The sequence below is a fragment of the Pogona vitticeps genome, chromosome 4 (genome assembly GCF_051106095.1).
Source record: "Pogona vitticeps strain Pit_001003342236 chromosome 4, PviZW2.1, whole genome shotgun sequence".
NCBI lineage: Eukaryota > Metazoa > Chordata > Lepidosauria > Squamata > Agamidae > Pogona > Pogona vitticeps.
The window spans coordinates 210312058-210326293 of NC_135786.1; the positions used below are offsets into that span (position 1 = coordinate 210312058).

At 38.6% G+C, this 14236-nt stretch overlaps 1 protein-coding gene across 1 annotated transcript in view; it reads right to left on the reverse strand.

Moving 5' to 3' along the window:
• Positions 1-4719: 4719 nt before the first annotated feature.
• CALB1 (calbindin 1) overlaps positions 4720-14236 on the reverse strand; it is a 30882-nt gene continuing 21365 nt past the window's right edge. Inside the window, exons 6-11 of the mRNA XM_020813809.3 lie at positions 10895-10972; positions 9642-9697; positions 8337-8376; positions 8185-8238; positions 7977-8048; positions 4720-6316 (exon numbers count right to left, since the gene is read on the reverse strand). Of these exons, the coding sequence (XP_020669468.2) occupies positions 6203-6316; positions 7977-8048; positions 8185-8238; positions 8337-8376; positions 9642-9697; positions 10895-10972 (414 nt within the window). The 3' untranslated portion in view covers positions 4720-6202. The remainder of the gene's footprint in view (positions 6317-7976; positions 8049-8184; positions 8239-8336; positions 8377-9641; positions 9698-10894; positions 10973-14236) is intronic.

The following is a 14236-nucleotide window of genomic DNA, read 5'->3' on the forward strand; positions in this document are numbered from 1 at the left end:
TTTTGGGGGCACCCTTGCACTGTTCAGCTTGCCCAAGGCTATACGGGCTGGATTTTCTTCCAGGAGGCGCAGTGGAAAATCAAACTACCAACCTCTAGTTCCACAGCCAGATACCTAAAGAGTTACAATATACTGCATTTATTCCAGTCAATATTGTTACAAGATCTTAGGCAGAAATGGCCACTAGGTGGAACCAAAATATAGAAGAATAAAACTGCAGTCAAATCAGGTTTTCCTTGTGAATCCTTGAAGGTGTTGCAGATTTTGCACAATAGTTTGACATCCCATCTCACTGATTTGGAAACAATATGCACGCTTTGATGCTTAACCAAAAGGAACTCAAGAAAAGATCTGCCATCCTGATTTGGTATTGGCATAATTCCGTGGTACAAAAATTTGAAAATAAGTTCACAAAATCCACTGGAGTCAGTCACAGCTTGATTACTACTCTAATTGGCCTTATGCAGAGCAATTTGTAATAGGTCTGTGTCAATTGACAGCACAAATGGACTTAGATGGGGCAAAAGAGAAAACTACAAAAGTGTTTAGGGCACAAACCCCTGAAGCTAGCTGTCTGAATTTTGGCAGGATTACTTCTCTCTATAGGGCCGATTGTGTGTCCCAAGTTTCATGGCTATGGTGAAATGCAACAACAAAAATACCTATTTTGGTGCAAGTCAACAGAAAGCTCATGAATTAATGGACTGGAGGCACAAATGACATTGGACCAAATTGATTATCTCTTCTGAAGCCCATCTCTCATTGCTGAGCCAACTGGCATTCCCTTCTTTTCCATCAGGAAGCAGTATTTTGTGTCTCTCTTTTCCAGACTGCATTCTGCATTCTTCCTGTAGCTGGAGATTCTGCTTTCATGTACTGTAATGAGCTGAAATCTACTATCTAACATAGCATAATTTGTGTCTTTGCAATTTAATTTGTAACCATAAAATTAAGTAAAATATAATGGTATTTGACCTGCCTTGACCTGATTTGCAAATATTTTTAGCCCAGGCCCCTCTGCTTGTTATAATGGGATTTGCAGCCACATAGCAGCTGAAAAATTGGGGCAATTATATTTAGGCACTTAATTATGGATTCCTTCCTAACTAACATAGCCACTGAACTGGTAAGTCTTGATCAGCAGAAATCTGAGCTCAACCAGCTTTACAAAATGTGTTTGATAACAAATGCAACTTTAATAATACAAATGATAAAAATCATGTTAAGATGAATTCCTCTTGTAATGACATCTACAATGTAAAGTTTGAGTCATTTGTTGGTATTTTTTGCTATTTGCCAACCAGCTGAAGACCTGCTTTATAAAGCATGGCACTTCCTGCAATATAGAACGAGACAATTCCACAATGAAATTGTCTTCTCCCATGAAGCTCACCCAGAAACTTCAACAGAAGCAGAATGTGGCAGTCAGGCTGTTGTCAAATGTGAATAAGTTCAGCCACATTTTTCCAGTTCTGGGCCACCTGCACTAGCTGCCTGTGTTGTACCAGGCCAGATTTAGGATGTTAGTTCATGCTTACAAAGCCCTTCACAGTTTGGGACCTTGCTACTGAGCGTCTTTCCCTAAAAACACCTGCCTGCATCACCCAATCCTCTCAAGCCATGCTTGTTCAATGTTACCACTCAGAAGGAGGCCAGGGAGTCATCTACTAGAAACAGAGCCTTCTTGGAGATGGCCCCATCCCTTTGGAATGGAACCCCAGCAGAGCTGTATCTGCCTTCCTCCCTTACAGCCTTTTTAGAGGATTATCAAAACAAGGCTATTTACTGAAGCCTTTGAAAGCATTCGCTCCTAATGTTTCATGGATTGGCCATTTTCATGCTTCCTGATGGCCTTTGCTTGGTTTTTCTTTGATTTACTAGTTGGTTGTTGTCTTATTTGTTTGTATGTGGTGTATACCTCTTACTACATTATTTAAGATTTCTTTGATATTCATTTTACTTTTGATGTAAACCACTCAGAATAGTGCCGAACACTAATTGGGCAATATACAAATTTAATCAATCAATCAATCTACCTGGTAAAACCATTATTCTGTCTATGTCATTGCCATCCATTCTAACATAACTCTTCCAGGTTTCAGAAAGAGAGCTCCTCCCCCTTAGCAAACTGAGATTCCTAACATCTGAAGTACAAGCAGAAGCAAAAGGAGCCTAACTAATCTTTTGTGACTGTCTTCTTAGATGGAGTTCATAAACATTTAGTGGGACAATGCTTACGGAACAAGTGGGGCATGTGGATTAAGTTAAGGACCCTCTTTTTTAGTTACGGAAGCCAGCACAGTCATGTCTAGAATGGTAGACTCAAGAGACTCAGCTTCAGTGGTGGCCCAGATACACTTGCTTACACTGATGTAATGTGAAGAGTTGTTGTGAGGATACAGTGGGAAGGAGGAACACACACTACCCTAGGATCATTAGAGGACAGGCAGGAAATAAATAAGCATAATCACCATAACCCCCTCAACAAACCAATATGGGCTGTCTGGTGATTGGACTATGGTGTCTGAGAAAGCCTGTTAAATGTAATCCCATTTGTGTTTCTCCCTATTTTGTTCATTGGGAGCTATTCTTTAATAATTAGATTCAGTGATGCAGACAAAGCTCCCACCAAACTCAGATTCCTTTCTAAAGATGTACGTACCAGGTTTGCTGTGTGCCCATAATCAACAGTTATTCTATTGGTCTGAGGAAGGAATGTACAAATGACCTAACTTTGAATTTTTCTGATAACCTATGGCCGGAATCTTCTTGGTGTAGAATACGCTATGTAAATTGGATTATGTCATCATCTGGCAACTGCACGTAATTTAATTTAAGGCTTCCTGTTCCCTCCATCAGGTTTCAAAGCTTCCTGGGACTCTCTTTTGCTCTGGGGAAGCCGTTGAGAGCCTTAGGACAGGGGGAAGCCTCTAATATCCAAAAATAACTGGCAGTTGGATGGCCATTGTTCGTCTATGAAAGGCCCTCTCCCAAGGCTCCCTCCCCTCCACTTTCCAAGGATCGCAAAGCCTTTCCCAGGGCAGAAGGATGCCTAGGAAGACTCTGAGCCTGAAAGCAAGGGGTAGAAAGCTTTCAGTTAGTTTGAATTAACTATCTTGATTGCTGGATAATGACATCATCTTACCTGCACAACACAAAATTCTACCAAGAGGATTTTAAATTTAGGTAACATACAGAACAAAATTACCAGTTTTTTTGGGTGACATTGACGTGCCCTAGCAAAATCGATAGGGTAACCCAAAGCATTTTTGATGCAAAAAGATTAAAAACAAAAACAAATTGTTGGAACAATTTAAGCATGTCACCGGTGTAAATCAATTTAACAAGCAAGAATGTTACGTTACAGTCATTTATGGCAAAAAAGATTTCCCTTTAGCTTTGTGCTTAAGTATGAAAAGACAATCAAATTGTTTCATTTGCAATCTAAGTTTTAATCATTTTGTAATTCATAATTATGTCTCTAGGCTGATAATGCAAATTACTGTTCCTCTCTTAAAATACATAACTCATATTTTACATTGCATAGAGAAATCAGAGGTGACAGAAAGTGAAGAATTAAATCATTTTAATCACTGTGCTTGAACTGAAATGGTCCAAAATAAATGCCATCTGAGCTCACTATGCCCCTTAATTTTTAAAGCTTTATTTTTCCCAAAGAATGCTCAATTTAGTGCAAATGATCAGATGTGAAACACAAGGCACTTGCTTCTTGGAGGCCTTTTGTAACTTTGTGAAATGAATTATAGCCTTCATACGTTAGCATAAAATCAGCACCCTAGCTAGAAAACAGCCTTCTGTGTTTTTCAAAGTAATGAAATTAGCTTAGGCATGTTCATACAAAAATGTTAAGTAGTGACATCTCCATTTAAATCAACATGAAGGTCCACAGTTGGTTTCCCTCTTACATTAATGCAAAATATAGACCTATCTCTGGTTGTGAAGGAATTGTACTGATTTAATGCAGTACCATGATAAAGGAACTGAACTCTACAGGGTTGAGTTCCTCCAAAACTATTTTCTGAAATTAGATTAGCATTTGGAAACTTTTAATTTTTATTTATGTCATTGCCACAACTGCCAGAACATCCCTACCATCCTACCCATGCCGGTTTAAGAATTCTGAAAGCTGTCATCCAGAAAAAAACAATGTTCCCAAACTGAACCAGACCCATGTTTTATTTCTACAAGTTATCATTTTAAAATGTCCATACAGTCATTCCTGTACCTCTGACTTCTTCCAGGAGGCACTTAAACAGCCCATGTAGGTCAATACCTCTCAAAATTATCCTGTGTAGCCTCTGTGCCCATTGTCCCTGGGCACAATCCAATGCAATCTAGGAGCAACTGAGCCCTACAACTGAATGGAATATACTGTTTGGTTCTGTATTTGTTTACGTACTTAGAATGAAATGTTTGCTATGTTCTGTGCAGCTAACTCCCAGCTGAGGAGACACAGAGGAACAATGTTGCTTCTGGTGAATATGTGCTGTAAATTTCAACCAATTTATGAACTGCCTTCATGAAAAAGAGGGTCTGTTTAAATGACATTGAATAGAAATGGCAAGTATTTGGCTGTGACCAAATTATTCTGGTTCAATATGAGGTTAACCTTGTTGTTCATCAATCTGTACAAATGTGGGTTATTTTTTAATTACCTACTAAAAGAATATAGGAAGTAGACAAACTGGACACCGGTAGTCTTAGTATATTAAATTTAATTACAGATTACACAGAATGATGTAAAAACAGCAGTTTGCAAGAATGAGAATATTCTGCAAAGTGTGGAAATAGTTTTAGAAAATGAATTGTTGTATCTCTCTGACATAGCAGCAGTCATTAAAGCAAAAGGTTAAAGTATAGTACGAGGCCAATTGGTATCTGAATTATTCTGCTTCCCTTTAGTTTATTGTATTCTTTTGTTTATAAGCATACAGGTTGTCCAGTAAAAGACGCTGTTGCATTTGCTTGGCTACAACAGTAGCTTAAAGGCTCCTCATGAAATTCTTTGCCTCCGTATGCTGAGGTACCTATCACTTTAGTGTGTAAAGGAAGGGGCACTGGATATCTGTGAAGTTAATGATAGAGTGGGCATTAACTCTATGAAAGTAAGCCATAGCACTGCTAAGTTTTCTAATATTTCTGCTTATATGCCATGAACCCTAAATCTCTCCCCCTTTAGTTGAAACACTGCACATAATGTAGTGCCCAAGTAATAGATTTGCTTACTGAACTTTCCTCAGCTGCTTCAAATAACTCATCAGTGGGGGATTGGCCAGTTCTTGGGGCAAATATGTCGCAGGTTATGCTCAACATTCAAATGGAGTTCTATTTCCATACACGCTATGATACCCAATATCTATGCATCCCCTCCATCTCTTAGGAAGGGTTTCCCTGTAATCAACTGACCGAGCCAGCAGGCAGCAGTGCCATCTGGAATGCAGACCATAGTGAAGCCTGTCCATCCTCTCTTTCCTGCTCACATGTGTCACCGAAATCTATTGTGCTTTCCCCTTCGGATGACATTCCCACAAGCCAGCCAGCCAGACATGTCAACGGTCAGTGGTAGGTAAGGTGTGCTTCTCCATTTAGCCAACATAGCCCATGAGTTTCTCCTCATGTGTTGTCTTAGGCAGCACAGCCCATGGTGAGGAATGATAGAAACTGCAGTCTACCTGGACTACCACACTCTGCCCACTTCTGTCTAAAGTACTCTTGTGTTGACAACTATTCTGTTATTCTGAACTTGTGATTCTCTCTATCATGGTCAGAAAGGCCGGTTTAATGAATAGCCACCATTATTGCTGTAGCAGCAATTCTCAAAGGACAGGAAAAGTTTGAAACAGTATTAGCTGAGTATTAAAATAATCTTCCAGCACTTTCCATGAAGGCATAACCATTTGCGGGATGTTATTTTTGTTTGTAAATGAATCGACAGACTGACCCAAACATAGACATCCTCTTTATCGATCTTATAGTTACAAAAACTGTACATTACAAACAGTATAGAAACAAGCTGAAAAGAATGAGCCACATATCCTGGCTAATTATCTACATGCAGTTTTAAATTTACAAGGTATAAAAGAAAGTAAAGCCTACTCCCTTATAGTGCACAGTTATTGTTATTTGTTTTGTTTTCTTTTAAAGGTATATCACTAGTAAAGTTAGATGTGATCAAACAGATCTAGTTTTCCCCAGCACAGAGAATAAGAGCAAGTTCTGTTCGATAAAGTTTTCCTCCATCAGACAAGGCCATGATGTTCTTCTTGTACTGTGCAAGATTGTTAATATCTAATACCTGTTTGTGAAAAGAGAGAAAATGGTTTATAGAAATACTCGTATCAATTTATCCACATGATGATAACAAAGGGATAGTATTGTATGAAGATTCTATAGCCCTAGTCTATTCCATTTAAGTATGAAAGAAAATAATCCCTGCGCTCCCTGGATTACAATACATTAGGTATACTTTTGATAAAAAAGTACCTGAATATATTTTATAAAACCATTTCAGCCAGTTGCCTTAAGCACATTGCATCATTGTGTGAATGTTTTTTTTGAAAATATGATGGAGAGGGGACTGTAGAGCAGGGTGCATATGTATTTAGGATTAAAATTTCACTAGGGAGCAAAGAGCTGAAGCCTTCCAAACCCCTGATAAGGTTCCTGCACATATCAGCTGCCTGCCCATTTCTGCTTGCTCTATCTGTACTTCCAAAACTATTCACACAAAAATATAGACATGCAATATATAATATAAGATCCTAACCAGATATGTTATATATAATATTAGATCTTAACCAGAAAATCTCCATCTACAATAGGATGGACAGTTGTGACTTTCCAGATGTTTTTGTACCAAAATACCTATCCTTACTCACCATAGGTTAGATTAACTAACACAATGACATTGTGGAAATAACATGTTATATTTAACATGATAACCTTAACATTACCTTCATAGTAACTGGAAGACAAGCCAACCAAACAATAACATTTTGAAAGTGACCTTTAACATGTTAATAATACTTTCAAAATATGTTTTTTTGTTTTTGTTTTTACAAATCAAATCCTTTAAGGGTGTTCCCCTTTTTATGATGGGTTCACTGCCTGGTTTGACCCTTTTCTTTTAAGGTGACACAGACTATTATTTTTGCTGTGATTGACTAACATGGCTCCCCAGTGGAAATTTCTGTTTTACTGTTGTTGTCTGCCAGGCTGCTCGAAAGGGACAGTGGCAGATCGCTTGGGAAGAGTGACTATTATCCTGGTGTATCCTTTCCAAAAGCTACACTGGAACACATACCTACTTTAGAGGAGGAACATAGAATGGTTCCTGTTTTCCTCCTCAGAGGAGGCTAAGGAACAATTTGGCAGATTTTACAGTGCTAACAGTGTACTTAAAAAATACTGTACATAGCTAATTATATTCTTGGAATAAACCCATGCGGGTTGGTATTCCAGATTTTGGCCAGAATCCTTCTGGTGTCTGCTTAAGGTTTGCATCCCGTACTACAGCTAATTGATGAGGTGTTGGGGCATGTATCAATCTGTGAACTATGCAGCGGTGATGTACCCCAACACCTCATAAATTAGTTGCACTTAACCACAGCAAATTGCACAAAGACGATCAGAATTCTAGCTGGAATCCTGGCTAGAATCTCTTGGTGTCTGACTAACTGACAGGATGCCAAACACATTTCAGTTGTTCAGTCAAACTCATGAACAAGTATGCAATCAAGACAAAACCCAGGATTAATTAGCCACAATTAGCTGCAACAAGTTATTCCAATCTGTGAACACCAGTAAGATAAGGATAATTAGTGCTCATTGTTATATCCAGAAACCTAAATAAATTGACTTATATTTCAAAGTCAGCCATTATTATTCTCTATCTTACGTCTTTTAAAGTATTATTTAAATCCATGTTTAATGCAGATGAAGAAAAACAGAATTACCGTTTTGTTCTTTTCACAGAGATCTTTCAGCAAAGCATCTAATTCATTTTCATCTATATAGCCATTTCCATCCTAAAAAGAATGAGATGACACAGCTGATTTTAGCATTCATTTTGTCTTGCACCCTTCAGCTGGATAAATTGAGCTTGTAGAACATGTAAGAAAACTGACATTTGCTTTATAGATTTCTTTTTAAAGGTATACTTACTGAATCAAATGTGTCAAATGCTTTATTGAACTCCTTCGCACACATTTTGACTCCCTAATATTCAAGAGAATGACAAGTATTAGAACAGAAGCAGTTGGGCTATCTGCTTATATAATAATAATGTTTCAATTTTGCAGTATGATGCTGCATACCTGAAATTTAATGAGAAAATTTTCCTGCACCGGCAGCAATCTTTGGGGGGAAAAAACATTATTTTTATTAAAATTATTTTATTCTTTAAAATAATTATTTTGTTTCAAAACAATTAAATTCTTCATTAGAAGAATTTGAATATTAGATAAGATTTTCTCTGGAAGCATCTCATTAGCTGCAATCCTATGGTGTCTGGGAGTGCATTCTAGAGACTTTGCTTAGATTTCTCCCTCTGAGGACAACCAGAGAGATCTACAGCTGGAGAAGGGATCCAACATTCAGCATGCTGTTGAAGTTCCAAGAGAAACTACTGCAGCTTATAACCTTCCTAATGTAGGGACTCTTAACATCAGCAAAGGAAAAAATGGAGTGAATTAGAAATGGGGGGGGCGGGATTTGGGGTTAGATTCCCAGGGTGTATTCCAAAAGACAGAGACCTATACTTCAGCCCTGAAGCCAGTGTAAATTACTTCCAATAGAAGGAAAATAGTTTTTTTAAAAAATATCCAAACCAGAAATGAAATGGATAGGAATAAACTGTCAAACTTCACTATGTGAATTCTGTCATCTAGTTGGACTTTGGATAATGCAGTTTGCCTGCCTTCAGCTCTGCAGCCTACATCAAATAGGACAGCAGTGCCTATGTATGTATGTACGTATGTATGTACGTACGTACCTACGTACGTATGTACGTACGTACACACGCACGCACGCACGCACGCACACATGCATGTATGCATGTGATTTCTATACCGTTCATCTGGCAGCCAAGGCCACTCTGGGTGGTTTACAACAAGTAAACAATAACAAAAACATAATCACAAAAAACTTAACAACATCCATAAAATATAAAGGTGCAAAAGAAAATACAACGAAAAGTATAATAAAATAAAACAAAATAATTTTGTTTGTACAAAAGAAGACTACTCTTTTAGGAAGAATTTCAGTAAGGAGAAGGTTTTATTCCCTAAATGCATTGGACTTTGTAGTTCATATATGCCATTTTCTCAGTGTTACATATGAGGCAATGCTTTCCTTCTACATTTCATCTAAAGATTGACACTCTGTTATGCGCAATCAAGTAAAAATGAACTTACATGTGCAATCGAATGAGACTGAATTTATTATGACTGTAACAGGGTTTTCAAGGTAAGTGCAATATTTAAGGAGTGGTTTTACCAGTGCTAACCCCATAGCTGAGTAGGGATTCAAAGTGCTGAGTCTGTTACTCTATCCACTACAACACAGAGAGTACAGTGAATGTTCATATTTTTCAATTTTTCTTCTTCTCTAAATATACATACCTGGCCATTTCAGTTAATTCCAGTTTTCCGTCATTATTTTCATCAAACATCTTGAGCTGAAATATTATTTGGGGAGATGTGTGAATATTTTGGGCAAGATTAGAGGAAAAAACACAAAGTTTTCTTAAAATCAACATCACTTTGTCTCCTGGCAATATTGCAGACGAGTGTAACTGAACTGGACTCATTAGAAAAGTACACTTGGCCATTGGGTTGCCTGATGTTGCAGAAACATTGAAACTCATTTTATTTCAGCAGGCATTTTAAGCAACAACCTAAATCCAATTGTTAGTCCAAACTAGAGTAGACCCAATAAATTAATGGGCATTTGGTAAGACTAGGCTCATGCAGGCTCACCTGAGTTAATGGGTCTACTTTAGTTGGTCTCATTTCCCTTTCCAATATTCTGATAGTCTACACCAATGGTTTCCAAATTTGGAACCCCAGATGTTCTTGGACAACAACTCCCAGAAGCTTTCACCACTAGCTGTGCTGGCTAGGATTCCTAGGAGTGGTCATCCAAGAGCAACTGAGGACCTAAGGTTGGGAACCAGTTGGAAACCACCATTGGTGGTGGCAATGTGGAGATCCAATACTTCCCCGCTTTCATCTGCTGGATCCAAATATATACCATTGCATTCACAGGAAGGCACTTCTGAATTCATACCCACAGGTTTGATTTCTAAAAGGTGGTCTTATGCATATACCTTTCTCCCTTGAGACTCAATTATCTCTCCACCAACAAAACACTATGCAGACACGTGCGAATGCTGATTTCCTGTAAATAGACTAGTGCTGTAACTTTGTACAAAAATAATACTTTTTTAAAAAAATATGGTTACGCTGAAATTTAACCTGAACAATGCCAGTGTGCCAAACTGGGTCCTACAAGTTCAGAAGGCATTTTGTGTATGTAAAATACAAAGTACAGTTGAATTTCTCCTAAGTTTCATCTAGAAAACCACTGTAGCCAGATAGTCTCCATTCTATAGGAGCTTGCAAAAGCCCCGTTGAGTTGAATTTAGGCTGCACTATAAGGAGTATCTGGTAGATTCTCCTAATGAGTACCTCAAAGCTTCCTACATTGGGATGTTGCATTTCTCTTTCCTTGCTCAGTGCCTTTGAAGCTTATGTTGCCAATGAATCCATAAATCAGTGAAAGGGACATGCTTTAGTTCCTATTTGAATGTATTAGTATGGATAGAGGGAAACCAAATTTCCTGAATGAAATAGGAACTTGTTACTGCTCTTACCATGATGTCTGTATATTCTGACAGCTTTGAATCCTCAATCTGCTTGTTTGCTTTCTGTAGCAAGTCTTTCAAAAAGCTCTGTAACAAAACAAATATGTCAAAAATGGTAATTTACCTGGCTTAGCAGTAGGGAGAGATTATTTTTTCTTCAATTCACATTCATTTTCAAGATGAAATATGTAAGGATACTTTACCATTTCCTTTTATGCATAAATGGTCTCATTCTATTCACATTTAGCTAGAAGTAAGCTTGATTGAACTCAGTAAGAAGTGTTTTGCAATTCAGAGTCAACATATGCAGGATTGCACTTATTTAGCATATTTAACAATGAAGGTATAAAAGAGACAGGAAATTTACTTTTTGGGGCTACAGGTCCCAGAACACCTCAAAGACAATTGCCACTGTCAAAATCTCATGCTGGCCACTAGGGATAATAATTTAAAAAAATATTTTCCCCAATTTTGATTATAAATTTATTTAAAGCTGAGGCATGAAGTCAACATCTGTACTGTTTCTACACCATAGAGCAGCAGTCCCCAACCTTGGGCCTCCAGATGTTCTTGGACTACAACTCCCAGAAGCCTTCACCACCACCTCTGCTGTCCAGGATTTCCCAGGATTTGTGGGAGTTGAAGTCCAAGAACATCTGGAGGCCCAAGGTTGGGGACCATTGCTGTAGAGGATGGTAGGGCTTAGGAAGAGGCAAATACTGCAACTGCTTCAGTGGGCTCAAAATGTCCATAACTTCCCATCACTCAATACTCCAGAAGTAGGGGATGGAGAAGACCTGGAACGAAATTCAACACAATTTCACTCCAAATGAATACTCCCTTCAGCCTGCTTGCTGGAGTAACACCGATGGCCTGGCAGGAATCTTGGGTCTGGCACAGCACAGTTCCATGCTGTGGGCTCTTCCTGTGTTGTGGTGTGCAGCAGGCAGGGCCTCAGAGTGACACCCTTAGGTCCATTACATCAATTAGTGGGGAGTCAGGAACCCATCCTATTTTCTCTCAGTGTAGTTTAGGCCCAATGGACCTCTGCTGTCTGCCATGAAGAGTTCTGATGCAAGTATACAGGCCAGCAGCTAAAGTTGTTGTGTTCTGCAGGCACAAGCAAGAGAGATACACCACCTCCTTGCTGTAGCCCCCAGGTTGTGTCCCAGACTCTGGTGCAAGTAGGTAGTGAATTTGGGGAAGGAGACCCCCTCATTTCTCCATCCCTGCCTCCACCGCAGGAAGCAGTTGAGGGACCTTTAGTAAACAACATTCATACAACATAATCTAGAAGGCAGAAAAGAGTAAACAGAATAACCTAAAATCTTGATATAGCAATAGGTATAGAATGGATGTTAGCATGTTATTGTCTCTCCTCTTCCTCATTAATTCCAATTCCCTTTTTCCTTTCTGTCACCCATTATGTTAAAAAATAAAAAAAATTGAAAAAAAAAGTAAACAACATTCATACTGTAGAAACACAAGGCTTCTGTTTTCCTATTGGTAGTTAAAGTGATCATTTCAGTTCTTATGTCACACCTTAGACTATATTTTGAGGAGGAGCATACATGCATGCACACACACTTCAACCCTCCTTTGATACAGAACAGAGAAACCTTTCTGATCCTACACTGCACATATATGGCTCTGTTAAACCAGCAGCTATCCTAGCCGTCAGTTGGCTTGGCTATGTTGAGAATGTCATGGCAAGAGTTTAAATCTAGTCTTCCACTTGCCCTTCTAAGCATGTGACTGGTCCAGCAGCTGTTGATGGGGCAAAGAATACTGATCAGCCCACATGGGAATGTTATAAGTGGCATTGTGTTACATGTACAATACCCAATCAAGCTAGAGAGATACATGTGGGAGGACAAGTGTGGGAGAAGGCAGCATTTTTTTCATACTTCCTTTCTTCAAAATCCACCCCTCCATCTAGATGTCTTTCAATTTCCTAAGATAATGTGATTCTTAAGCACAGCTACGGTACCTGTGTAAAAATAATACTCTCATTTAAACTGGTTTGCTCTCTTGCCTGGAGTTGAATGCCACTGTCACCTATTTGGAGGAAAGTCTTAGCCTTCAAAGACAGGTTCTGTACCTCCACATTCTCCATTTTTTTGCTGACAAATTTGAAGGAAGGAAAGAGGCTGCATTGCTGACCTTCAGAAAAACACACCCCACTTTCGTTTTCCCAGTAGATCAGCTGATTGTCCTAGTTTAGTGACATTTAAAATTCCCTATTAAGAAAGAAGTTTGAAGACCTTGGGAATTGGATATGCCCATCGGCTAGAAACTAGACACACATACACCTGTTCTAACCTCTTAAAACTATTCTTTGGAGTACAGTATTTTGCTTTTTTGATATTTTGGACCAGATTTTAAACTTGTAATATCATTAATTAGGAAGGAAAAGTTCTGCTCTAAATGATGCACAGTAGCAATGGGCAGGAGCACAAGGACAAAATTGTAACATGGAGCTGGTGGAAGACATAGCTAATGAACTCCATGAAATAATATATCCAGTGGGAACTGAGATTCAGGGAGCTTATGTCATAATATCTGTAGGGCATAACACTGGAGGAGGCTGTCCTAGAACAAATAAATGTAAATAATTGTCAAAATACAGGAACTACCAATCTGCCACTCAGAGAGGTTCTCTAGTTAAACAGTTTCATTAAACAAAATATTCCTGGGCTGTACTGCCTTGAAGTGCAAGAGCTGAAATGCATGACTGAATATCCTTCCTGCACATCGAACCCTGCATGTCAGGAGAAAGCTTAGCTAGAATCCTTTTACATGATACTTAACTTTCTAGTTGCTGTTGCTTTCTTTGCAGGAAGGAACTCCCAGTAACGCAGTCCCAGGGCAAGATACAACTAGGGATGTTGGCAAGACTTTGGGTCCAAGTCAAAGTCTTTGGCACTAAGTCTTGAGTTCCAAGACCCAAGCTGTAGTTTCTATTAAAAACATGTCCTCTTTTTTTCAGAAAAGGGAGGGGTGTGCAGGTTCTGAGTCACAAGTTGAGTCTGAGTCATTTAAAAAAAAATCCCGGGGCAAAAAATTTTGGGTACAATATTGACTTAGAAACTATAAGATGACAATGGCAACATCTTATAGAGAATCTATATAAAATGTTTTATAGATGGCATTTACCTTCTGATAGATTAGCTAAGATGTACTCTAACAGGTCAAGTAAATGTTGGAAATGTCATAAAAAAACTGGAACCTATTATCACCTCTGGTGGACTTGTGATAAAGCAAAAAATTTTTGGTACAAAATACATACATGGCTTGTTAAAATAATCCAAAAACATGTAGATTTTAGGCCAGAGCTCTTTCTGTTAGGTA